At 36.8% G+C, this 27,235-nt stretch overlaps 1 protein-coding gene and 1 non-coding gene across 6 annotated transcripts in view; both read right to left on the bottom strand.

Moving 5' to 3' along the window:
• The window catches only part of ARID4A (AT-rich interaction domain 4A), a 67,192-nt gene that overhangs the window by 24,504 nt on the left and 15,453 nt on the right, over positions 1–27,235 (bottom strand). For 2 of the 5 annotated variants that reach the window (XM_005659998.4, XM_005660000.4), the window contains exons 6-15: positions 26,759–26,838; positions 26,572–26,669; positions 24,500–24,632; positions 19,133–19,212; positions 16,764–16,840; positions 16,216–16,382; positions 3,474–3,546; positions 2,052–2,146; positions 1,802–1,899; positions 894–1,125 (exon numbers count right to left, since the gene is read on the bottom strand). In XM_005659998.4, coding sequence (XP_005660055.1) covers positions 894–1,125; positions 1,802–1,899; positions 2,052–2,146; positions 3,474–3,546; positions 16,216–16,382; positions 16,764–16,840; positions 19,133–19,212; positions 24,500–24,632; positions 26,572–26,669; positions 26,759–26,838 — 1,133 coding nt within the window. Of the gene's footprint in view, positions 1–893; positions 1,126–1,801; positions 1,900–2,051; positions 2,147–3,473; positions 3,547–14,468; positions 14,701–16,215; positions 16,383–16,763; positions 16,841–19,132; positions 19,213–24,495; positions 24,633–26,571; positions 26,670–26,758; positions 26,839–27,235 lie in introns of those variants that run through there. The other 3 variants (XM_085017597.1, XM_085017630.1, NM_001244179.1) reach the window with 2 other exon arrangements.
• Positions 20,187–20,293, bottom strand: LOC146406945 (U6 spliceosomal RNA). The gene has a single exon (XR_014833958.1). It is a non-coding gene; the product is annotated as a U6 spliceosomal RNA (small nuclear RNA).

The raw sequence follows: 27,235 nt of genomic DNA, 5'->3' as shown, positions 1-27,235 counted from the left end.
ACAAGAGGTGTACAGTGTACTGCGGAGTAAAGAGAAAGAAAAGGTCTCGCCTGACTGAGGACACAGGTGTTATAAAGAGGAGATTCATTCACTCTACAATTATTTAATAAGTTCTTACACTTTCCAGGCACTATTCTAGGTGCCTGGGATCTCTCAGTGAATGGAATAAACACTAACCTCTGTCCTTGTGGAGTGTGCAATCCAGAGTGGGGTAAAATAATAAATAATAAAGAGAGTAAGTAAATTACAGATAGACAGGAGTTCCCGTTGTGGTGCAGCAGAAACGAATCCAATTAGGAACCATGAGTTTGCGGGTTCGATCCCTGGCCTCATTGAGTGGGTTAAGGATCCAGCTTGCTGTGAGCTATGGCGTAGGTCACAGACACGGCTCGGATCTGGTGTTGCTGTGGCTGTGGTGTAGGCCGGCAGCTGTAGTTCTGATTCAACCCCTAGCCTGGGAACCTCCTTATGCCACGGGTGTGACCCTAAAAAGCAAAATAAAATAAAATAAAATTAGAGATAAACAGAGCAACATTAGAGGGACTGAGGGTACAAAAGAGAGGATGAAGCCTACAATTTTAATTTTAGAAAAGATGACCAGGACAGGCTTCAGTGAGGTGACATTTTAGCAAAAGATTGGAAGTGAGTTATTTGAGACTGACCTCAGATGGCATGACTTGAACAGGCATAAACAGAGAACAAGAGGAATGGTTTTTCAGGTAGAAGAAATAATACAGAGAAAGGTACCTAGGCTATAGTCTGGCTGAAACAAAACTAAATTCTGGGAAATAAACTAGGATCCTAGGAGTATTTCTGTGTATATCTGAAAATGCCCATAATAAAAAAATTTAAAATAATGTGTAAACTAGATAAAACTAGTATTAACTACTTACCCTTGGAGATTTTAATTCTGCCTCATCTCGTTCACTTTCACTGTTTGAATCAATATTTTCCTCAGGTTCACTCTTCACTTCTACTAAAGGCATTTCTTGATCTACTTTTAGAGCCTCTTCCATGGATTCTTCTAAGTCTTTTTTTTCCTCTTTTACTTTTGGTTCATGGTGGTGGACAGTTCTGAATTGAATATTTGCAGAACGGCAGTATTCCTCAAAACCATAGAGATACCTAAACAAATAACATTTCATTTTAAGAAATCTTAGTCTTTACATTTAACTATATTAAACACACACATATTTTCGAAAAGTAAAGCTCAAGCAAGCTTTTTTTTTAAGCACTTTTTCTGTAACTGATTTCTTGGTGTTTCATATACAATGATAGAGATATTGATCAGAAAATAAAATCTCTTTCCTGAAAAATATGATCTTGTGATGACTGAACACAGCTATCACAGTTTTGTTTAGAAGGCTGTTCCTACAAAAGATAAAACTCTGTAACATGTAATTTTAGATTGAAATACTGCCTGCACCTCTAACTTTGAAAAGAAAATCAGAACAACATGAAATATGGAGTAAAGCAGACTGGGTGCACTGAGATTAACTGTCAATCACAAGCATCTATTAACCTAAACCTTTTTATACACTTTCCCTAACTTTAATGTTCTTTTGATATGTTCTTATGTAACTATTAACAAATTAAATGGAAAATTGTAAATATTTTTCTTTCTTTTTTTTTTTGGCTGTGCCCATGGCATGTGGAAGTTCCCGGGCCAGATACTGGGCCTGCGCCACAGCAGCAACCCAAGCTGCTGCAGTGATAACGCCAGATCCTTAACCCGCTGTGCCACAAGAGAACTCCTCGCTTATAAATATTTATTCTTTGATGAATAAACTATACTACTTACTTTCTATAAGCAGTTTTTACATTGTAGGAAGCAGCTGAATTCAAAATAGGAATGCCAAGGTCCATATAAATTTGCTTCCATACAGCACCACTATCAATCTGGAAAATTAAGTTTTTATTTGTTAACGTTACAAAGGGAAATAATCTTCACACTAACATTCTATGGTCATTAAGAAAATGTGTTTATCACCTATAGTACATATAACAGGGCAACATCAGACAATTTAGCTTTTCATTACAGTCTTACTTACATTGTCACATCCACCTTGATGATAAACCAGTCGAAAGAGTTTGAAGAGATTGAGATCTTTATAGCCCAAAACAGGTGGTTTGTTGATTGGAGTACCTTTTTAATATCAGAGAGTAGAAATACAAAGTTAATCCCAATGGGAAATGCTGAGAACAAAGTTTATCAATTTCTGATTTCCCAAAAGTATGACGGATTAGAGGCATATATTTGAAAAACCTCAAATTAAGTAAGACAACACAAAATATTCTCTATATTCTTTATACAACATTGTGGTCATGTTTAAATTTATTTCGATGGAAAACTAATAAAATCCCCTCTTTAACTGCCACTGAATTGGATAAAACGAAATGAAACCTTGGGCCTGCCTGCAAACCATAGTCAATGATGTCACAGTTTCAAGAAGCTTGGGTAAGAACACACACAATGGAAAGGGCACATTTTAAGCCACAGTTCCATTTTCACTGCTTTAACACAAATCTTAAAACCGTTGGCAGGAATCAAAAGGATCATTTTCTGAAGGCCACAAAATGTCTAGGACTGAATTATCTAAAAAGATTTCCATGACCAATAATAATGTCAACAAGTATGACAGGGGAGTTTCCTGGTAGTTAAGGAGTTAGCGTTGTCACTGTTGTGGCTCAGGTGTGATCCCTGGCCTAGGAACTTCCACATGCTGCAGGCATGGCCAAAAAAAACAAAGAAAAACACAGTATAATGATTCATAAAGGTTCCATTTCTTCTAACTTTATTAGAAATCCTACTCTAGATAGAGGCTAATCTATTACATTTTGTTTATTTTTTAAATTTTTTTTTGCTTTTTAGGGCCGCGCATGTGCCATATGGAGGTTCCCAGGCTAGGGGTCTAATTGGAACTACAACTGCCGGCCTACACCACAGTCACAGCAACTCGGGATTTGAGCTGCATCTTCGACATAACACCACAGTATGTGGCAACACCAGATCCTTAACCCTCTGAATGAGGTCAGGGATCAAACCCACATCCTCACGGGTACTAGTCGGATTTGTTTCTGGTGTGCCACAACGGGAACTACCTATTATGTTTTATTTGTTGAGACCAAGGATCAAACTAGTTTACTTGCCACAAAAAGAGCATTAGTAATTAAAGGGTATGTAGATTAACAATATGATTGTTTGCTTTCTATTATTCAAATATTATCATATTTTTTGGTTTTATAAGTCCAAAGGAGATAAAATCTAATTATTTCAAAACTACTTTCCTCTATATTTCTACTCAAAATATATATTAGTAGTTGCTTTTATTCCAAATAATTATCAGTATCACCTATAACTGATTCTTAAGCTTGAAATCCAAATCCCATGATGCTAATGAAAATAATGTATAAACCTAAAATATAAGACAATAAAAGAAATGTCTACTTTTAAATGATGAGCATGAAAATACCTCTGTCTTCCATAAACTTATAAAGCTGTTGGAGGAAGTTGTCCCTCTCTTCAGGATCAAGTTCTTCCTCAGGCTGTAAAGGTAAAATATATAAACACATAGAACAATGAATAGAAGGAGATAACACTCTTTGTTATTTTGTTTTTGTTTTGTGAACCCAAAGTAAGGTGATAAATTTTAATGAACCTCCCAAAATATGAATTTTCTCAAAATACTACATACTTTAATATTTTAATTCACGTTTTGATAGAGCTGACTTGATGCAACTGTCAAGATATACAATCTCTACTCTTCAAACCATTTGTTACTCAAAACTTCCCCTTGATTATCACTGTGGGGACTAAAATTAGCCATAAAGAAAAGGTTTAGGAATGGGGTGAGAGTGTATTCATGTCATTTGGTATTTTTTTAAAAAATCCTTCAGCGTTCTTTGGTGGCCTAGTGGTTATATATTTGGCATTGTTACTGCTTTGACTTGGGTTTTATCCCTGACCCAGAAACTTCTGCATGCTGCAGGTGCAGCCAAAGGGGGAAAAAAAAAAATCACAAAAGTTGGCAAAATACCATGTGGCTATCTATACAAATAAACCGATAGGTGAGCATAATAATTACAAATATATTTATTATTTTAAAATAAACCATATATATACAATTAAACTTTTGTTATTTAAATGAATATAAACGAGAACTTGCAAAGAAAGTCATTTGGACAGCACAAAATGTTTTAAAGAAATTTAAATTCATTTAAATTAGTCATATAAAATTTATTTAGTTCCAGACTGCACCAGCCCCTTTTGTATCACACTGGCCTACTTTCCTCATTTGCCTTTCTAGCATGGCCTTTGTAGTTGACTTTGCAACCCTTAAAAACAAGACAATGAAAATTATTTCTCAGGAAAGGAAACTAGATATATAAACTAATGGAAACATTCATGTAGAAACAACTACTCCTACAAATACCTATTTGTGTGTTATATTTAACTAATTATATAAACATAATGATTTCAGCTTATAAAAAATGGATTATGCATTCCAATTAAAGATTTCCTTTTCTGGGAGTTCCTGTGGCGGCGCAGTGGAAACGAATTCAACTAGAAACACGAGGATGAGGGTTCAGTCCCTGGCCTTGCTCAGGGGGTTAAGGATCCGGCTTTGCCATGAGCTGTGGCGTAGGTCACAGACGAGGCTCAGATCCTGCACTGCTGTGGCTCTGGTGTAGGCTGGCAGCTGTAGCTCTGACTGGACCCCTAGCCTGGGAACTTACATATGCCACAGGTGTGGCCCTAAAAAAAGAAGATTTCCTTTTCTGATAGTCTACTTATAAACTAATATTTGAGAAAATTCTTAAAGTTTAACAATACTACGGATAAACAAAGAAAATACCTATATATTTCTTCCATATAAATTATCATAATTTAATCTCAGAGTACTAATATTTTTCTATGTTCTAAAAGAAGAATTCAGGCGTTTGTCTTTCAAAGCCATATTCAAATCAAAAGCAACCATCAAGCAATAAATATTGAGTGTTCACAGTACAGACAGCAACAGGCCCATTATATACACACACACACACATATATTATCATTTTTTCTTTTTTCTTTTTAGGGCCACACCTGTGGCATATGAAAATTCCCAGGCTAGGGGTCCAATCAGAGCAATAGCTGCCAGCCTACATCAGAGCCACAGCAACGCCAGATCCGAGTCTCGTCTGCGACCTACACCACAGTTCATGGCAAAGCCGGATTCTTAACCCACTGAGCGAGGCCTGGGATCGAACCCACAACCTCGTGGTTCCTAGTCAGATTGGTTTCCGCTGTGCCACGATGGGAACTCCCCCATTATATATTTTAAAAAAAAATTCTTACATCTAATAATATAGCCAAGATCAATAAACATGTAGTTGACTAAAATTTACTTTTTAAAAACATGGAGTTCCTGCTGTGGCACAATGGGATTGGCAGCATCTCTGTGGCACCAAGATGCTGCGGGGCAGGTCACAACTGCAGCATGGATGCAATCCCTGGCCCGGGAACTCCTTAGGGCATGGGGAGGCCAAAAAAAAAAAAGACAAAGTCAATTAAAATATATATGATGGTCTAGTGGTTAGGATTTGGTACTTTAACTGCTCTGGCCTGGGTTCAATACTTAATCTGGCAACTGAGATCTCATATCAAGGCACCGCATGGCCAAAAAAAACATACACACACACATAATTTTCAAAGCATGAAGTGGAGTTCCTGTTGTGGCACAGAGGAACTGAATACAACTAGTATCCTTGAAGATGCGGGTTCAATCCCTGGCCTCATTCATGGGGTCAAGGAGCCAGCACTGCCGTGAGCTGTGCTATAGGTCGCAGGTGGCTTGGATCCCAAGTTGCTGTGGCTGTGGTGTAGGCCGGCAGCTGGGCAGCCACAGCTCTGATTAGATCCCTAGCCTCGGAACCTCCATGTGCCGCGAGTATGGCCCTAAGGAGCCAAAAAAACAGGCATGAAGTAATCAAGGGAAGGGGAGTAAGATATTCCAGTAGTTTTTTTTTTTTTTTTCTTTTAGTACATTAAGAATGATTTAACACTGGACTACTTCGTTTAACCAAGTATAAGAAAATTTAAGTTAAAGTTCTAGTAAGCCTCAAAAGTTAGCAATACACAGACTCAACAGTCAGTACAGAATAAAAAGGAGTCCTAATAAATGCTGAAATCAAGAGATGGCCATTTTTCCCCCAAGTAAATGAAAAAATTTTGCTTTTGCAAGACTATAAAACAACTGCCAATGAGTTACTCAAGAAAAAAGTAATCTAGTAGCCTAAGAATCATTTCAGAGATTTAATTATAAAAGCTCCTGGTATGGGTAATAAAAATAAAAACAACTTACACCAGACTGGCTCTATGCTTTGACTGTCCCTCCTAATCATAATACTCTCCTCAGACTAATATCTCATTTCTAGTATTTATGATCTTACAGAATTCAAAGAAGACTACTACATCCAGTATATGTAAAAACCCCTTTTTTTTAAAAAAAAAAAAAACACTGATTTGAAATTAGTTTCTTCCAAAAGCAAATAAAATGAACACATCAAGTGCAAACTAGGCATTTATTAGGGTTGTACCAAACATGGTAAATTCTTAATGATTAAGAATACAGTTTTATAAATAAAAATTGGTAGTTTAAATTAATCATGATTAAAAGTCAAATATTAGGAGTATTTTAACTACTGTGAGAAACCATGGCCATAAAACTGCATGTTCAGATGCAGTTATTCAGTGTAAAAACAAGATATAAATGAATAAGGAGTTCTACTTAAAAATTACCTGCTTGAGAGAAAATTCATTTTTGAAAAAAAAAAAAAAAAAAGGAAAGATGAGGCTAAAAACAAAGTTTTACATTTACCTGATGGTCTCTGAAAAAAATCAAAATTGCTTAATCTCTTTCAATCTACAATTCTTTATAGTCATTAAAAAATTTTTTTAAAAAAAGCTGTCTTTTTAGTCACCTTAGAGTAAAACTGCATATGGTAGAAAATGCCTCCAACTAGAAGACTCTGCCTTTATGACTCATACGGAGGCTTGTATTTGCTATCACAGTGTGCCTTCCTCTGTGTTCATGGTATTTTCATACCTGCAGGGTCTCTTTCCTGGTCAGGAACCAGGGGTGTTGAATGTGTAAAGGGTTTTAGAGTGGGAGAGGGCTGTAATAAAGGAAGGCAGAGGAGCTTTTTGCCCTTCATTCAGTTAAGCATGTAAAGAGTAACTCTGTACCAGTAAAATGCCAGGGCAGGGAAGGGGGTTAAGTGTATAGAAGAAATATGAATATGACCATAATTTCTAGAAATTTACAATTTTAGTTAGCAGCAATATACATTACCTAGCATTACAGGTAGTTGTATATCTATCTACACTACCAGATGATGAATTTTTAGCAGCTTGAATTGGGAATCTCAATTCTCAGACCAGGGATCGAATCCAGGCCACAGCAGTGAAAGGGCCGAATCCTAAACAGTAGACCACCAGGAAACACAAACTCCAACATTTTGGATAGTTACCATGAATCATAGACTTTTGCAAAAGTACTGCAATTAAAATGAGAAGGTATGATCAAACTCCTAGAAGAAAACATAGGCAAAACACTCTCTGACATCAACATCATGAATATTTTCTCAGGTCAGTCTCCCAAAGCAATAGAAACTAGAGCAAAAATAAACCCATGGGACCTCATCAAACTGAAAAGCTTTTGCACAGCAAAGGAAACCAAAAAGAAAACAAAAAGACAACTTACAGAATGGGAGAAAATAGTTTCAAATGATGCAACTGACAAGGGCTTAATCTCTAGAATATACAAGCAACTTATACAACTCAACAGCAAAAACGCCAATCAATCAATGGAAAAATGGGCAAAAGACCTGAATAGACATTTCTCCAAGGAAGATATACAGATGGCCAACAAACACATGAAAAAATGCTCAACCGCTGATTATAAGAGAAATGCAAATCAAAACTACCATGAGATACCACCTCACACCAGTCAGAATGGCCATCATTAATAAATCCACAAATAACAAGTGCTGGAGGGGCTGTGGAGAAAAGGGAACCCTCCTGCACTGCTGGTGGGAATGTAAACTGGTACAGCCACTATGGAGAACAGTTTGGAGATACCTTAGAAATCTATCCATAGAACTTCCATATGACCCTGCAATCCCACTCTTGGGCATCTATCCGGACAAAGCTCTACTTAAAAGAGACACATGCACCCGCATGTTCATTGCAGCCCTATTCACAATAGCCAGGACATGGAAACAATCCAAATGTCCATCGACAGATGATTGGATTCAGAAGAGGTGGTATATATACACAATGGAATACTACTCAGCCATAAAAAAGGATGACATAATGCCATTTGCAGCAACATGGATGGAACTAGAGAATCTCATCCTGAGTGAAATGAGCCAGAAAGACAAAGACAAATACCATATGATATCACTTATAACTGGAATCTAATATCCAGCACAAATGAACATCTCCTCAGAAAAGAAAATCATGGACTTGGAGAAGAGACTTGTGGTTGCCTGATGGGAGGGGGAGGGAGTGGGAGGGATCGGGAGCTTGGGCTTATCAGACACAACCTAGAATAGACTTATAAGGAGATCCTGCTGAATAGCATTGAGAACTATGTCTAGATACTCATGTCGCAACAGAAGAAAGGGTGGGGGAAAAAACTGTAACTGCAATGTATACATCTAAGGATGACCTGACCCCCTTGCTGTACAGTGGGAAAAAAAAAAAAAAAAAAAAAAAAAAGAATAAAAAAAAAAATGAGAAGGTATGGTCCCTTCTACTTTTGGCCATTAAGTCTGGCAGGAAGTGTAGAAACAAGCCAAATAGACATAATAGGATAAGTGCTGTGAATTATATAAAAGAAAACAGCAACAGAGAGCCCTTGTGATGCAGTGGGTTAAGGATCTGGTGTCATCACTGCTGCAGCTCAGCTGGATCCCTGGCCTGAGAACTTCCATATGCCATGGGTATGGCAAAGAACAAACAAACAAACAAAAAACCGCACAGGAGCAAGGTGACAAGGTGTTTCTGCTGCAGATGGATGTGGTGATGGTGGTTACATTAGGAAAGCCCCAGAGAGTGAAGAGGAGACAGCCTAGGAGGCAGAGCAAACAGCACCAACATGAGGCTGGCAAAGGCAGGTTATGATTAGGAAAGGACTTTGTAATGATACATCAGAGAATCAGAACTGGATACTGTGGGTAGATGTGAGGTTTTAGAGAGCTATGAAGGAATGAGGTCAGATTTGTGTTTTTAAAAGTTCTCTGCGAAGAGTAAGTTTGACGGACTGAAAGATAAAGCGGAGCTACTGTCACAGTCCACAATGAGGAGGATCAATGCCTGAATCAGTCTTGCCACCTGATGGAAAAGATGACCCTTCTCCTGAAAGAGAGCGAAAGGAAGCACAGGAGAGTAAGAGAGAGGTGCTAATGCTGAGGGTTTTTTTTAGTTTATTCATGTTTGTAGTCCTCAAAGTTTCAATAAGTTCCATAAGGTTAGAGATAATGCCTAGTCACAATTTTATCATCAATGACTGGCATATAGTTTTATTTTTATTTGGGGTCCTAAAATTAATTTATTCCCAGAAAAATCACATTTAAAAAAAATCTTTTTAGGGCCACACCCTCGGCATATGGAGGTTCCAGGCTAGGGGTCGCATCAGAGCTATTGCTGCTGGTCTACGCCACTGCCTCAGCAACACGGGATCCAAGCCGTGTCTTCGACCTACACCACGGCTCATAGCAGTGCTGGATCCTTAACCCACTGAGTGAAGCCAGGGATTGAACCTGCATCCTCATGGATAGTAGTCAGATTCACTTCTGCTGAGTCATGATGGGTACTCCAGAATCACATTTTTATATTTCTAGTTTAAAAAAAAAAACTTACTGAGATGCAGTACGAAGAATAGACTGGAGGAGGGTGAGCATGGATGTGGGAAGAACAAGTTGCTACTGCACTGGTCTAGCGGGGTAAGTGAAAAGAGTGGCTTGGACTAGGGTGACAGAGTAGAAACTGAGGGACATGGGCAAATTTGAGAGCTACAGAGTAGGTAGAAGATAGGATTTGGTATCTCATGGGATAGGAAGGCAATAATGGGAGGATTAAGGTGACTTCCATTTATCTGGCTTGAAGAGTTGGGTGGATGGTGCTTCTATTCAAATGAATTAGGAACAAACATTGACAGGACAGGTTTGGGGGTTAAAGATGAGTGCAGTCTTGCAAACACTGAGTTTGAGGACTTACAAAATGAGAAATCCTCCACTGATAGTTTAATAAATGCCTGGAGTTAAGAAACATCTTTGATGTACATACAGATTTAGAGTCATGACCTCATTTCATTAGGAAGTAAACCAGAAAAAAAAAAGTAATGTCACGAATGTCAGGTGATTTAAGAAGGCAGACATGTCAAAGACAGAAGGCAAATGAAATCATATCAAATATTTGTTGGATTTACCATAAGAATTTGTTGAAGTCACTGGTGACTTCAGGAAAGTTGTCTTAGAACTAGATGCACTACCGTAAATGAAGAGTGAATGGGCGGTGGGGAATCAGCAACAATCTGGTGGACAGGTTGGTAGAAGGAATCCGGACAGGTTGCTGGAAGGCTGGGAGAGATGTAAGCATGTTTTTAAAAGCTGTTAAGAAGGATACAACAGGAGTTCCCATCGTGGTGCAACAGAAACGAATCCGACTAGGAACCATGAGGTTTCAGGTTCCATCCCTGGCCTCTCTCAGTGGGTTAAGGATCTGGTGTTGCCACAAGCTGTGGTGTAGGTCACAGATGCGGCTTGGATCTGGCATTGCTGAGGCTATGGCTGTGGTGTAAGCGGCAGCTGTCGCTCCGATTCCACTCCTAGCCTGGGAACCTCCGTATACCGCGAGTGCAACCCCAAAAAGCAAAAAAAAAAAAAAAGCTACAACAGAAAGGAAAAAATTAAAGATGCTGGAAAGAAAAGAGATAGTTCATGGTACAAAACAGGAAGAAAAGAATGAGATTCAGAGCATAAAAAGAGGGATTTATAGAAGAGGACAACATATAATCATATAATCATGTAATTGTACATTAGGAACGAGAGCAGGCAGGTAGAGTTTAGAATTTTCTCCCAGTCTGAAGCTCCTAGTTTCTTTAAAAAGTGAGTGGAGTGGGGGTAGGGCTGCTGATTAATGGAGGAGATAATGATTAGATTATAGAAACTGAGAACTGACCAATAGTGTTCAAGGCCCAGTGAAATCTGTTAATCATAAAATTTAGAGTGGTACCATTTTCCTCTGCTGTGTACACTTACACTGAAAATTTCAGAAATCATGTCATGCATGATATATTCATTATGTGGTAAGACAGTGCTTTATAATTTCAGGAAACAGTTTTAACAACAACCTGCCTGTAACAATTCAGTAACTTTAACCCCTATTTGAAAAGGGACATACATCTTACTTTTAATCATCAGGATATGGTTCAGATGCTATCAGATCTAAGGCTTTAAAATCAGTCATACTATCACTATTACAAAATACTTTTATATGGGAAGTGTTTTTCTATAAATACATAAAAATGTGCAATGCTCATTAATCTGATTCAGTAATTCTAATTTGGTTAGTGTTACGCTAACATTGTCAAGAAAGGTTTTGCTAAACACATTAGCATGTTTCTGATAGCTTATTTAACAGGCTACACTTCAAGACTTCAGCAAATAACTTATTATATCTGAAATCAAGCTAAAGTCTCAGGTATCATAAAAAATTTTAACTTTATAGGGCCTGCTTAGAAACACTTCACTGGCAGCAGAAGTTATTAGATATACATAAAATACTAACATGTCCTTTAATTTTCCTATAAATTTTATTGACATAACATAATTTCCCTGAGTTATCAAGCATTTTCTATAAGATTTATATCCAAAGTGATCCTGAATGATCACTAGCAAATGCCTTTATGGTTGACCCATAAAAAGGCATAAATACATACAAATAACTTGATTTAAACATTAAAAAAATTTCATGTCATCATGAATTAAAAAGTTCAAGCACAGAGTTCCCTTTGTGGCACAGCAGAAACGAATCCGACTAGAATCCATGAGGATGCAGGATTGATCCCTGGCCTTGCTCAGTGGGTCAGGGATCCAGCATGGCCGTGGTCTGTGGTGTAAGTTGCAGACATGGCTCGGATCCCACATTGCTGTGGCTGTGGTGTAGGCCGGTGGCTATAGCTCCAACAGGAACCCTAGCCTGGGAACTTCCATATGCCATCGGTGCGGCCCTAAAACAAACAAACAAACAAACAAAAAACTCAGGTGCTTATTATTTTTCTAATGGTGGAATATAATCCGAGAAATTAAATGGAATAGTGAACCCTAGAAATTCAATGATTGGAGAACTGAGTGTCAAAACTTCTAAACATAAAAGAGCATTCCTCATAAAAATTCACTAAATTCTAATTTTCTTAACTAAATATGAAATTAGAGGACATTTCTGAAAGGGCCTAACAAATAATCCTACCTACAGCAAACCAAAAGGATAAAAGAGCTAAGACTAGTCAAATTTCCACTTGATATTCAATCTTCTAAACAATCACCTATTTATTTTATCCTTAAACAACTCTTCTACATTCATCCAAGGCAAATATAAGTCAGGAGTAAATGAATAACTGACATCACTATTTATGTTTACATGGGCTTTTCAATCAATTTAAAATCTCAAAAGGAAATTGAGTAATATCTAACACAAAAACATCTTAACAAAAGATATTTAGGTAACACCCACAAAATATCCTCCAGAACCTTTTTCAATATAATTATTAATGATTTAAAATGTAAATCATCAATATACATAGGATCTACTTTCTGTAAGACTCAAGTCTTTGCCTGCCCAGTAATAGTATGAAATGTATTTCTTATACTCAAATCCTGAACTACCAAGGCTTAGGAATTCAAAATAATATTCAGTGCTCCTCTATGGTAAATTTCAAATCTCCTTATTAAGTCTATGTTATGGTACTCAAAGCATCAAATACCAAAACAATGTCCACTGTCCATTAACACTGCAGAAGCATCTAACACTTGTATGATTCAACTGCATAACACCAAATGGCAAGCTAAAGTACTGTTACAGTGGTTTACAGAATGTTATAAAAGATCTTTTTGATCACTGTCAAACAACATTAAATCTTCATGAAAAGCAGAGCATAATTACATTTCGGGAAGAAGATGATCTGTAATGTAATACAACAGCTTTGCCTCACTTATGTAGTCAAGGCCTGTAATGACTAAGCCAGGTAGGCCCTGACTTTTCAGATTTTAATTCATTCTATATCATACCCGTTTTTTTCCTTTGCTAAATATAGATTAAACTGCTTTTCAGTTTTATAATATATGAATTTTTTTTTAAAATTACTGATCAAGAATTACAGGTTAGAATGATTCAGCATCTAAGTCTTAAACCCAAGAGCAGCTGATTTTTTTCCCTAAAGCAACCAAATCTCACTCAAGAAAATCTACCTGTATGGCCAGAGAAAGAGAGGAAATTAGTTTCTATAAAATAATAAAGTATATCCTACGACAATGACTATCTGAAAAATAATTTTAAATCATCTTATAAATCAATGCTTACGTTGTGATTTTCCTTTATTTTTCAGTAGATGAAAAACATTTTGGTTCACTGAATTTTAACAGGTTCCCACAATTTAAGCAATATATTTTAAGAAGACACTATTCTTACAAAGGTCCTTAGCTTTTAAAATTTCTTTACTTATTACCTGCAAACAATAGGTAACAGAGCTTGCCTCTGCTCTTCATCCTTTTTTACTAAAATTTACTCACAGGTTAAATAAAACATTACGATTTTTATGAAATTAATATCTATAATAAGAGCACTGTTTACTACTTACTATTTTATAGACATCCTCTGTAACCTTACTACAAAGCCTTTTTTACCCTCTTTGTTTAAAATTTCAGGTTTCTGGGGGAGTGGGGAGTAGGGAAAATGCATTCTGAAAGGTACACCAATTAAAAGTATTAGAAAAAATAAAGAGACTAACGTATTCCAGTATTTGGCAATATGAGAGCCTAACTTTAATGTTAATTTAAAAAAAAAAAGCAAAACCAGACTGCAACAGTTCACACCCTGTATATGTGGCCTATTTACTCTGAAAACATATAATCTATAAATAAATACAGATTAAATACAAAAATTACACTTAATATTTAGAATTTAAATATTGAATTTTGCCAAAATGTGGTTATCATTTTAATTTCAAAATCTATCTTGTAGTTCAGGAAAATAGCCTTCATCCTCTGATATTCTAAAAATAGACTCCTACTGTCTCTTTTACATGAAACAATTACGCCTGGTTACCAGTCCTAATTTATATCAGCCACATCATCAATACCTAAAATTCTTATTTAGACTCACTTTTGGCAAGCAGAATGGTAATATAAAAAAAAAATCTTACCTATACGCTGCATTTTCTTTCACATGCAAAATGGTTAGATTCCCCTTCTACTTAATCAGTGCACTGTCTGAACATTTTTCAGTCTGACTTGCAAATATTTGCTTTCCCTCTTAGGGCATAGCATCCGCAGGGTTATACAGCACTACTTACATTCTCTTCCACATAAAAATCAGACATTACATGAAAGGAAAAGAAAGACAGCCCATTTCAAAGCATCTGGCAAACCTCCATTGGCAACCTGCCAAGCCTCTGCAAAACCTTCCTGTCTTTCCGAGCATGCTCACTTAAAACCAACAGCACGTTACTATGGCAACTCTGTAGGCAGCCTGTAAGTATGAACCGCCATTCTGATTTCAGAGTGCAAAAAACCAAATACTGCAGGGGAAGTAAAAGGAAAGAAATACCATATGCCCTTCATCACATACATGTATACTCATTTTGTTTCATAAATTTACATTTGTGTATGTACGACAGAAACAAGCATGCCACATTTTCCAAGCAAGTATTTTTCATGCTCAAATAGGTCTTCATTTTCAGTAAACTCATTCTCTTTGTCTGTCCCTAAGCCCCTTTACCTCATAACAACCAAAAATATACTAGACAGTTTATCCCATTTGACAAAATGCTGCTGAACAGACAGCAATATTCATGTAAGCAACTATGTGGTATTTCCTGAATGATTTTCCTACAATTACATATATATATCCTCAATGACATAGTGATATTACAAAAGAAAACCATTTCTATGATTTATCAAACTGTCAAATGAAATATTCTTTCCATTTACAAAGGAATTTTTTAATCCCTATTATCCTTGAGATACTGTGAAATGTCTAGAAGAGGCAAGATTTCAAAGACAGAGAGAGTTGAATTCAGATCCCTGTTCTTCAATTTGAGCTGTGCCACCTTAGGAAAGTTATTTAATCTTTTTCTTTTTATTTATTTATTTTGAATATTTATTTTTGGCCATGCCTGTAGCATGAGCAAGTTGTCAGGATCAAATCTGCACATAGCAGCCACCCAGGCCACTGCAGTGATCTTTAACCCATTGTGCCAAAAGAGAACTCCTGATTATTTAACCTTTCTGACCCTCATTTTTAATTTTTTTTATTACTTTTTAATTTTTTTAGTCTTTTTCTCTTTTTAGGGCCATACCAATGACATATGGAAATTCCCAGGCAAGGGGTCCAATCAGAGCTGTAGCCTCCAACCCAAGCCACAGCCTCTGCACCTCCGGATCTGAGCCGCATCTTCGACCTACACCACAGCTCACCACAATGCCGGATCCCTGACCCACTGAGAGAGGCCAGGGATAGAACCCACATCCTTATGGATACCTGTCAGGTTCGTTAACCACTGAGCCACAATGGGAATTCCTGACTCTCATTTTTTTAAAGTAGAATAACTGTTACACCATCTAGCAATAATTTAAATGAATTAACACATGTAATATACCCAAAAGTGACATTTCCTTCCTCCTTGATTGTTTGGAAATGATGTTCGAAAAAAAAAGTTTGTACTTGTTGCTCATTTAACCTGAAAAGTTCTTCTTTGCATTATTTGTATTAGCTCGGATTTGCCCACAAAGCTAGAAGCCAAAACACTCCCCCTGCTCTGAATAAAGCTGAGCCAGAAAAAGACAGAAACAAATAAATATAAAGACTCTAAACATAAGGAAATATATGAAGGTATGAAATGTCAAGTATTAAAATGTTTTTCTACGTTGCAAACATGAAATTTCACCTACCATCTCCTCTTCTTCTTTTTTGGCCTCCTTTTCCTTTTCTTCCTCATTTTCTTCAGCTGGACCATCTTCATCATCACTACTAGATGACTCAAGGATTTCACTTATATCCATTTTCCAATTATCAGGAACAACTCTAGTTTTTAAGAAGATGCTTGCTTTCTGTAGCCCTAAGAGTAAAAATGTACTTCAGCAGTTGTTATGGAATTAGCAGGGGAGAATAATAAGAAAGCATGACATGCAGAGTCAGAAGACCTGGATTCTGTTATTTCTAAACTGATACAGTAAATCTGAACATACATCATAAGTTATATATTAACATTTATTTTTCTCTAGGGAAAACTGTCAGAAATGTTAATGGCAAAACATAAAAAGTATTATAAGTCAAATACTTTATCTAGACATTTAAAAAAGGCATTAAAAAAGAGTATATAACAACTATAAACAGTTAAAATGGCACTGGAGAATATTCAGTCTTGTTTGAGTCACTAAATCTGCCATTCAGAGCAACATCATGAAATAAATAATGGATTGACTCATCCTTATTTTACCTGGTTTAGCAGAGAGCTCAGATTCAGGTAGACTGAGAATATCTACTTCCTTGATATCCTTTCTTGGTATGGAATAACTGATTACAGAGAAGAATAAATAGAAGAGAAACAAACCACTATTAAGTAAAAATTATCCCTTAAACAGTCCATTGTTAACACATAGGGAATATAAATCTCAGAATCAAAATTATTTTACCTATAACTTGTTTTTAAAAGACCATGTATAGGAGTTCCCGTTGTGGCTCAGTGGTTAACAAACCTGACAGGTATCCAGGAGGACCCAGGTTCGATCCCTGGCTTCACTCAGTGGGTTAAAGATCCAGTGTTGCCGTGAGCTGTGGTGCAGGTAGAAGATGAGGCTCAGATCCTGTGTTACTATGGCTGTGGTGTAGGCCAGAGGCTAGAGCTCCGATTCGAGCCCCACCCTGGAAACCTCCACATACCTCGGATGTGGCCCGAAAAAGACAAAAAAAAAAAAAAAAGACCATGTATATCCTAAAGGGCAAGAGGTAATATAGGCAAAGCCAATATCTTAATTCTAAGGATTCGCATACTCACAGTACACTAATTTGAGAGTCTCACATTTACAACATTTCAATTTATGTAACCCTCTTAGACACAGTATGCGGTAGTTTATATCAGCATGATGTTTCCCTTACAGTGTCTATGTTGATCTTTCATATTTCTCAAACTTAATATTCAGCTTAATAAAAAGAAAAGTTTAATAAATTGTAATATTAAAATGTTTTTAGCACTGTAAGATCTGTCATAGTATCAAACTTTTCACAAAGAATTACAACTCAATAAGTATATAATTTTACATTGTTTTTTATTTATTTTATTTTTTATTTTTTTGTCTTTTTGCCATTTCTTGGGCTGCTCCCGCGGCATATGGAAGTTCCCAGGCTTGAATCGGAACTGCAGCCACTGGCCTATGCCAGAGCCACAGCAACGCAGGATCCAAGCCGTGTCTGCAATCTACACCACAGCTCATGGCAATGCCGGATCCTCAACCCACTGAGCAAGGCCAGGGATTGAACCCACAACCTCATGGTTCCTAGTCGGATTCGTTAACCACTGAGCCACAACGGGAACTCCCAGTTTTACACTGTTTTTAAAGCAAAGTTGAAGTTATGGAAAATTTCTAAAAATGTGACTTTTAATCAAAATAAGTCAAAATAATTATTCTAATAATATAAAATTATATTAAATTTCATATTCCATAATATGAAATAGTACCCATGATTAAAATACAGAATTCTTACTTTTTTTTTTTTGTCTCTTTTTGCCTTTTCTGGGGCCACTACCACGGCATAAGGAGCTTTCCAGGCTGGGGTTCTAAGTGGAGCTGTAGCCACCGGCCTATGCCAGAGCCACAGCAATTCGGGATCCAAGCCGCGTCTGCAACCTACACCACAGCTCACGGCAATGCCAGATCCTTAACCCACTGAGCAAAGCCAGGGATCCAATCCACAACCTCACAGTTCCTAGTCAGATTCATTAACCGCTATGCCACAAGGGGAACTCCAGAATTCTTACAATTAAAGAGAAAATCAATACTATGCTTTATTAAAAAACACTTTTTATTTAAATATTATTCTCACATATTGTTGTTCAGTTTTTGTTTTGTTGTGTTTTTGGTTGCCGCACCCATAGCACGTGGAAGTTCCCAGGCCAGGGAATGAACCAATGTCACAGTCGCATCCTACACCTCAGCTGCGGCAAGACCAGATCCTTAACCTGCTGCGGCCTGTTGTTCAATTTTTATGTAAAAACATTCAGGAGTTCCTGCTGTGGTACAGAGGGCTAAAAAATCCAACTTCAGCTGCTTAGAGGCTCAAAGTTTGATCCCTGGCCTGGTATAGTAGGTTCGAAGAACTGAGGTTGTCACAGCTGTGGTTCGGATTCAACCCCTGACCCAGGAACTTCCATAGGCCATGGGTGTGGCCTTAAAACAAATAAAAAACCACCACAAACCCCAGTTATTTTGGAGTTCCCACTGTGGCACAATGGGATCTGCCGGGTCTCTGGAGCACTGGGACACAGGTTCAATCCCCAGCCTGGCACAGTGGGTTAAGGATCTGGTGTTGCTGCAGCTTCAGCATAGGTAACAATTGCAGCTCAGATACGGTCCCTGGCCCAGGAACTCCATATTGCTGTGGGGTGGCCCAAAAAGGAAAAAAAAAACAAAAAAAAAAACTTTCACTGATGTGGTACTTTACAAAAAGTCAAAACATACCAGGTAATAACAACTTCTCAATTCATGAAGTGATTAAACTTTTAAAAATAAAATCTTGATAACAAGAGTCTATCATTGTGATGACATTTTTTTCTCCCAATGTAATACTACTAAGTGATTCATTACTCACAATTTAGAATCAATAAATGACCGAATTAAACACTGGTCTTTTTTCACTGTGATATCATCATTACAGCTGGGAGATACTACCTGAAATATAAAATAAGAACAGATTGATCACTATTTTCTCTGCTCAAAGAAAGAATATATTTTTAAAATAATAATTCTGGATCCTTTAACTTCTTAGAAGGATTACATTTGACAAGAAATAGGTTTCACTGTCAATAGCTTCCATCATTAATGAATTACTTATAAAAGATCATCTTATAATTTTTCTTTAGTATATTGGTTTTCCAGATATTTCACTTATCCAGTTATTAGATTATAAAATGAATAATCAATTAAACATAAATTATGTTACCACTTTTAAAATATTAGGATTTAGTCTAAGCTAAACAGTAATACATTTGCTATGAAAAAATAAAATGTATAACCTATAATGAAAATATGGCATATAATAATTTTTTTAAATATACTTGAATCAGGATCTATTTTGAAATATGGCTATTTGTTTAAAATAAGCACTAAGTTCCCATTCTTACCAAGGCAGATACAAATTTTAGTAATTTAAAAAAATGAGAGAAAATCTGACTAAGGAACTTTTTAAATTTTTAACTTTTTTTTAAAATGATTTTTATTTTTTCCATTATAGTTGGTTTACAGTGTTCTGTCAATTTTCTACTGTACAGCAAAGTGACCCAGGCACATACACATGTACATTCTTTTTCTAACATTATCCTCCATCATGCTCCATCATAAGTGACTAGCTATAGTTCCCAGTGCTGTATGTCAGGATAAATTTTTTAACTTTTAAAAAATAAATGTCTTAACATTAGTAACTAATGAACCTTTGGATATATTCTTTTTTTTTCTTTTTTAAAATTTATTTTTTGTTAAAGTACAGTTGATTTACAACGTTGTGCCAATTTCTGTTGTACAGCAAAGTGACTCAGTCGAACATAAATATGTATATATGTTTTTAATATTCTTTTCCATCATGGCCTATCCCTGGGGACAGGATAGAGTACCCTGTGCTATACAGTAGGACCTTACTGTTTATTCAAAAAATCATGGAACACTTCACAAATTTGCATGTCATTCTTGAGCAGGGGCCATGCTAACCTTCTCTGTGTTGTTTCATTTTTCATTTATGTGCTGCTGAAGCAAGCACTGTACATTCTTTAAAGAATCTAGTAATTTTTAAAAAATTAAAGTCTATTAATCAACTGCTGAACTGCACCTGCTCAACATTAGCTCCTCCTTGGTAATCTAGAACAACACACAAAACCACGCAACGATGCAAGTGTTCTCTGCCCACACTGAGCAAGACAGTAGCAATGAATGATGTTGTGCTGAGCCCTGAAATGTGGCCAGTGCAACTGAGAGATTGAATTTGTAATTCTATTTAACAGTAACTAGGTTACAATTTAAACTTAAATGGCCACACAGTGCTCTTGGCTATCATATTTAACAGCATATGTCTGGACAATTAAAAATTCTTGGCAGTCATATCAGCTGTCTTAACATCAGATGGCAATAAATATTTGTCTGTTTGTTAGGTGCTGATATTTATTAGATTAATAATATAGCTGCATCTGCCCGCAAGGAACTAACATTGTAATGGGGGGTAAACACAAAAAAATATACAAAAAGAATGTAACAGAGGATAATTACAGTGATATCACTAGGCATATGATAAAATAAAAACACCTAGGAGGAAGATTTAATCTGACCTAGGGAAGGAAAATGTGTGGCAGCAAAGGCTTAAGTTTTAAAGGATGACTAGGCACAATCCAAGGCTTAACCACCTCACTGTGAACACTCTGATGTCCTCCAAATTGTTTATCATCTCACTCCTTCCAACAACAATTCACGCACCACAACTGCCTCATTAACATTCCTACACTTGCAGCTCAAATAATGTCACTCCTCTGCAAAATTCTATGCAGAATTATGTCCAAATTTGTTTTAACAAAATGTAGTCTTTTATACACACATGTGTATGGATTATGTGCTACTTTGACTCAATGTCACATTCTCCCATCAAAACAGCAAATTACTCTCAGGAAAAAAAATCTACATAAAACATTAACTGAAGAATCAAAATGGTGATAGTAGTACAACATTGTGAATTTACTCAATTGTACACTTAAAAATGGTTGAAATTTACATTTTATGTTACATACATTTTACTGCATTAAAAAAATACTGACAAAATTAGAATTTAAGATCTATGTCAACCATGTATATCTATTGTTACTTTTAGAGGTAAAAGGGAACTTTCTGTGCCAGTTTTATTGAGGTATGATTGACAAATAAAACTGTATATATTTAAGGTGTATATCTGATGTCTTGATATATACATTGTGAAATAATTACCATAATCAAACTATTTAACACACCCATCACCTCACTAAAAATAACAGTTAACATTTTTGAGTATGTGTATGGTGAGAATACTTAAGATCTACTTTTATAAGTTCAAATTTTTTTATTTTTTTGTTTTAGAACCACACTTGTGGCATATGGAGGTTCCCAAGCTAGAAGTCCAATCAGAGCTGTAGCTGTTTGCCTACAACACAACCACAGCAATGCCAGATCCAAGCCACGTCTGCAGCCTACATCACAGCTCATGGCAACCTTAACACACTGAGCAGGGCCATCCCTCATAGATACTTAGGTTCGTTACTGCTGAGCCACAGTAGGAACTCCAGTTCAATTTTTTTCAGATTCCACATTTAAGTGAGATCATGTTAGTATTTGTCTTTTTAGTTCTGGCTTATATCACTCGACATAATGTCATCCAGATTCAAACATGTTGTCACAAATGACAAGATTTTCTTCTTTTTTAAAGCCAAGTAATAATATCTACACACATGTATATATACATGGAATATTATGTAGAATACATATATATGTGTATATCTCATATTTTCTTTTTCCTTCTTTTAATTCAATGAATTTTATCATATTTACAGTTGTACAACCATCACCACAACCTAATTTCAGAACATTTCCATCCCAAACCCCCAATCTGCCCTCGCTGTCCCCCAGCTGTCCACTTTGGTAACTAAGTTTTCAAAGTCTGTGACTCTGTTTCTGTTCTGCAAATAAGCTGATTTGTATCCCTTTTTTAGATTCCACATGTAAGTGGCATCATATGTTTATCTTTCACTATCTAACTTTGCTTAGTATGATAATTTCTAGGTCCATCCCTATTGCTGCAAATGCCATTATTTCATTCTTTTTCATGACTGAGTAGCATTCCACTGTATTTATGTACCACATAGTCTTTAGCCACTCCTCTGTCCCAGTGGACATTTAGGTTGCTTCCATGTTTTGGCTATTTTAATATAGTGCTGCAATGAACACTGGGGTACATGTATCTTTTCGAGTCATGGTTTTCTCCAGATAGATGCCCTGGAGTGGACTGCTGTATCATATGGTACCAAATTCTTTAGATGGAATTTTATAGACCATTCTGCCCTAGATTCAAATTATCTTCTGATTACACCCCTACTAAAATCTAATATGGATTCCCAGAGCACATAGTTCATGAACAAACGCCTTGCTTTTCTGCTATTACTTACTGTATTTCCTCTAAGAAATTCCTCTAGTGAAGCTCTGCTTAAACTTTAAATCCTTCAAGGCTCAGCTCAAAAGCACCAATTTCATGGAAGCTTTTTGTTGGATTTCCTTTAAATATATGTAATGTCTCAGGACAAGATATCTTAATATTGAATATATACTATTTTATAGTATAGTTACTTGGATTATTCTCTGCATTACACTAAAAAAAAAAGCATCAAATGTAAGATTGATTCTTACATTGACTTTCACTTGCTCATCTTTTATTTTATCACCTGGGAAATGATAAACCCATTGAGTAAATAGAGGAATTTATTATTTTTAGATCTCTTGGCAAATTATCACCTGAGTATTCTGAATCCAACCAAGTTACCTGTCAGCCTGAACAACTGAAAAGTTCAGAGGATTTTTCAGACTTTTCCCATGTAAAGTAAATCTACTATATAAGAACTGAGTCATGTATTTATATGCACCCTAGAAAGCTTAAAAAAAAATAGCCTCAGTTCTTTAAAGGAGTCTAATCTAATTTGGGACACATTTTGTGCCAATAGCATTATTAGAGATACAAGTGATATCAAAGCTCAGAGAAGGGACATACTTTTGCTAGGTAGGGGAGACTGCAGAAAAGGTAACACTGGAGCAGAACCTGAAGAGGAAAGTCAGAGGATAGGAGTATGAAGATAGGTATTACTGATGCCTCTCATGAAGTAATTCTCTTGCCCATCCTGTCTCATTCCTTCCTCAAGCAAGCAAAGATGAGTTTTCTCTACGAGCCTATCCAAGATTTGCCATTTCTAAAGCCTAGGTGTATGCTAGGTATATGCTATTTAGTTCCCTAATCCTCTTTGTCCTATTTCAGGGTCAACACCAAAAGTTTTTAAATAACTATATATTTAATTACTACATCATCTTGTAGATGTGTATAGCCAACTTCTTGAGAGCAATATACTGGAAGTCTCATCCTTTTGTTTCTCCATTTTAGCCAGGGATCAGAGCTGAACTGCAGTTGCGACCTAAGCCCCAGCTGTGGCAACGCCAGATTCCCAACCCACTATGCTGGACCAGGGATCAAATACACATCCCAGCATTCCCAAGAGGCCACTGATCCTGTTGCGCCACAGTGGGAACTCCACTTCTTTCTCTTCTAAGGAGCTCAGAACAAAGCTGAACTCACCGCAGTCCTCAGTAACTACTAACTGATTTAAGGGGTAAAGAATTGGAGGAGTGAAGTGTCTTAAACAGGAGCAGTTAATAAAGAGCCTAGGTAGAGAGCTTACACTGAAAATGGGAAACAAACTAAGAATAAGGGATGGCCTACATGTCCATCTAAGGAATGACTAATTGATGCCTTAGGCAGAGGCAGTACAGGGTTTTTTTTTTGTGAATGAGACTATTGTAATTAAATCAGTATTTTACAATTTATCGATGAAAGTTACTCCTAGAAAACTAGTTTGAATTTAGTAAAGAAAGCATTCAGGAATCAAGTCAAGGAAAGTTGGAGGTAGTTACTAAAAATCAGGTGTGACGTGGAAATGGGAATAGAGTAAAAAGGGACCAGTGGGCAAGATCTGAAGGAAAAAACTGAAAGATCCCCAAAATACTTGGTTACAGAGAATTTAAAAAAGGAAATAAAAGACAGTAAAGTTTGTGGGACCTGGGTGGCAGTGATCAATTTTGCAATAAAGTCCAAACTAAATTTGTGTAACACTTTCAAAACATTTTAAATGCTTTACGAAAATCCATGTTAAACAAATATTTTACATAAACTCTGCCAAGAAACCTTACTTACCAAAGCAGGATACCATTCAGTCTTCTCAGATGAAGATACCACACTTACAACTTTTCCTAATAATTCATCGTTGAGACGTCGCTTATCCTCATCTTCCTCTTCACTACTTTCTTCTTCTTTTTCATCTTCATTACTAAAAGTTAGAACAATTTTATCATGATTTTTGATACAGTCAGAGTGGTGTGAATTCAATGTGTACAAATCAATCTCTTATATGCATTACCCCAGAGTAGTAGCCTCTTCATTCATACTGAAAGTGAAGACATGGATACTTCCCTAGCCCCACAGAAGCAATCCTGAGCTGTCCATGGTAACTCTGAGTTCATGTCACCAGATCAAAGAGGATCTGGATTTAGACTCTCATGCCAACCACCAGCTGGGACAAAAAAGCTTTATCACCATATTTACTGTGCCAAATACATTTTAAGAGATTGCCCTTTTACTTTACGTATGCCAGATGCCAGATGATACAACTCTAATTTTCCTAACAGGTTATGAAAAGATCTCATAAAACGTATCAGAAGGCCTATGCAGATAACCTACCTGGGTAACTAAACAACTGGACAAACTCACAGTGAGTAAAAAGTTTACCAAACAACTCATCTGTACTCTTCGAAAATATCAATGTCATGAAAAGACAGAAAAAAGGCTGCGGAACTTTTCTAGATTAAGCGAAACTTAAGAACCACATAAACTAAATGCAATGAATGATTTTGGATTGAATCTTGGAATTGGGGAATAGTATAAAGGCTTTTACTGGGAATACTGACAAAATGGGAAATACAGACTATTAGGTAATAGCATTCTATCAATGTTAACTGTTCTGAATTTGATAACCATACTTTGGTTACATAAGACAATGCTTCAGTTATTACAGAAACAATTTAGGGGTAAAAGGTCATGATGCTTGCAACTTCCTCTAAAATGGCTAAGCCAATTAAAATTATTATTAAGGAGTTCCCGTGGTGGCGCAGTGGTTAACGAATCCGACTAGGAACCATGAGGTTGCGGGTTCGGTCCCTGCCCTTGCTCAGTGGGTTAACGATCCGGCGTTGCCGTGAGCTGTGGTGTAGGTTGCAGACGCAGCTCGGATCCAGCGTTGCTGTGGCTCTGGCGTAGGCCGGCGGCTACAGCTCCGATTGGACCCCTAGCCTGGGAACCTCCATATGCCGCGGGAGCGGCCCAAAGAAATAGCAAAAAGACCAAAAAAAATAAAATTATTATTAACTTAAAATAATTATATATAACATATACATATATTTATAAATATATAGAAAGAGAGGAAATAGTAAAGTAAATGTGGCAAAAAAATTTAACAATTTAGTGGCTCCAGATGATGACTGTATGAAAGTTTATTGTATACCACAATTTTAAAATTTGAAATATATTTGAAATAAAATAGAAAAACCATCATATCAATTAAGGAATTTGGCAAAGTAACTCAAAACAAAAACAGCCTTTTTAAAAAAGGGGCTATGAGGAGTTCTCTTGTGGCGCAGTGTTAAGGATCTGGTGTTGTCACCATAGTTGCTTGGGTCACGACTGGGGCAGGGTTCATCCTTGGTCAGGGAATTTCCACATGCCATGGGTGTGGCCAAAAAAAGGGGATGGGTATGTGTGTGATAATTATTCTTATTACTCTGTCCAAGAACTAAGAACAGGGGAGTTCCCGTCGTGGTGCAGTGGTTAACAAATCCAACTAGGAACCATGAGGTTGCAGGTTCAATCCCTGGCCTTGCTCACTGGGTTAAGGATCTGACGTTGCCATGAGCTGTGGTGTAGGTCGCAGACACGGCTCGGATCCTGCATTGCTGTGGCTGTGGCGTAGGCCGGCGGCTGCAGCTCCAATTGGACCCCTAGCCTAGGAACCTCCACATGCCGTGGGAGCGGCCCTAGAAAAGGCAAAAAAAAAAAAAAAAAAAAAAAGGAACAGAGTCTGCTCAGGGCAACATGTCTAAAACAAGGATACAAGATGCTATGGAAAAGCTACCCAAACAAATTTAGCCACCCTCGAAAAACCATTTGTTGAATGTTTTAATAACTGCACTGTCACTGCATATGAAAGCACTCACACAGGCAGCGAGGAGGACCTCCTTCCTCTGTTTGTCTTCTTTGCAATTACTGGAGTTCCAAAATGCTCTGGATTTGTTAATGGAAGCTGGTCAAGTGTCTGAACAAGAAACAGACAAATGAAATCACTTTTTGCCTCTACCTTAGTAGCTGCTATTCAACTCAAAAAGTCCCTCCGTGTCACTGTACCTCGCTCTCGGCAAAATGCCGCTCTCCTTTTAGGCAAAGTGAGGTGCGTCTCAGTGTTCGCTCATCACCATCATCAAACACTGCAATAAGCATAAGACATCAGAGAATGTATGCACATTAAATAAAATTTAACTGCACAAAATACTATTATGGCTATTTATCTGGGGCTTAAGAATGATTATTTGTTAGCTATGGTTTAAGACCTTTTAAAATACACACACTACATTTTTCATTCTGTAGATACTGAACACACACAGGTTAATGGCTGACCCCGACTGCATGTCTCCATTCACTTTTTCAGTTTCTACCACTACATAACCACCATCTTAAACCATCAGCAACCTCGTCCAAGCATAGATATTATATTACCTTTAATCCTAGAAGAATGAGCAAACACCTGGTTAAAAAAAAAAGTATTATGGGTTTTTCCACAAAAAGATATCAGTGGAGTATCTCTAACATTCAGAAACTGATTTC

This window comes from Sus scrofa, chromosome 1 (assembly GCF_054392235.1).
Source record: "Sus scrofa isolate SSC_HxYL_T2T_F1_AM1 chromosome 1, Sscrofa_HxYL_maternal_Yorkshire_Landrace_v2.0, whole genome shotgun sequence".
Lineage (NCBI taxonomy): Eukaryota > Metazoa > Chordata > Mammalia > Artiodactyla > Suidae > Sus > Sus scrofa.
Note: the sequence above shows the minus strand (reverse complement) of the source record. Positions and strands in the feature narration are given on the sequence as shown.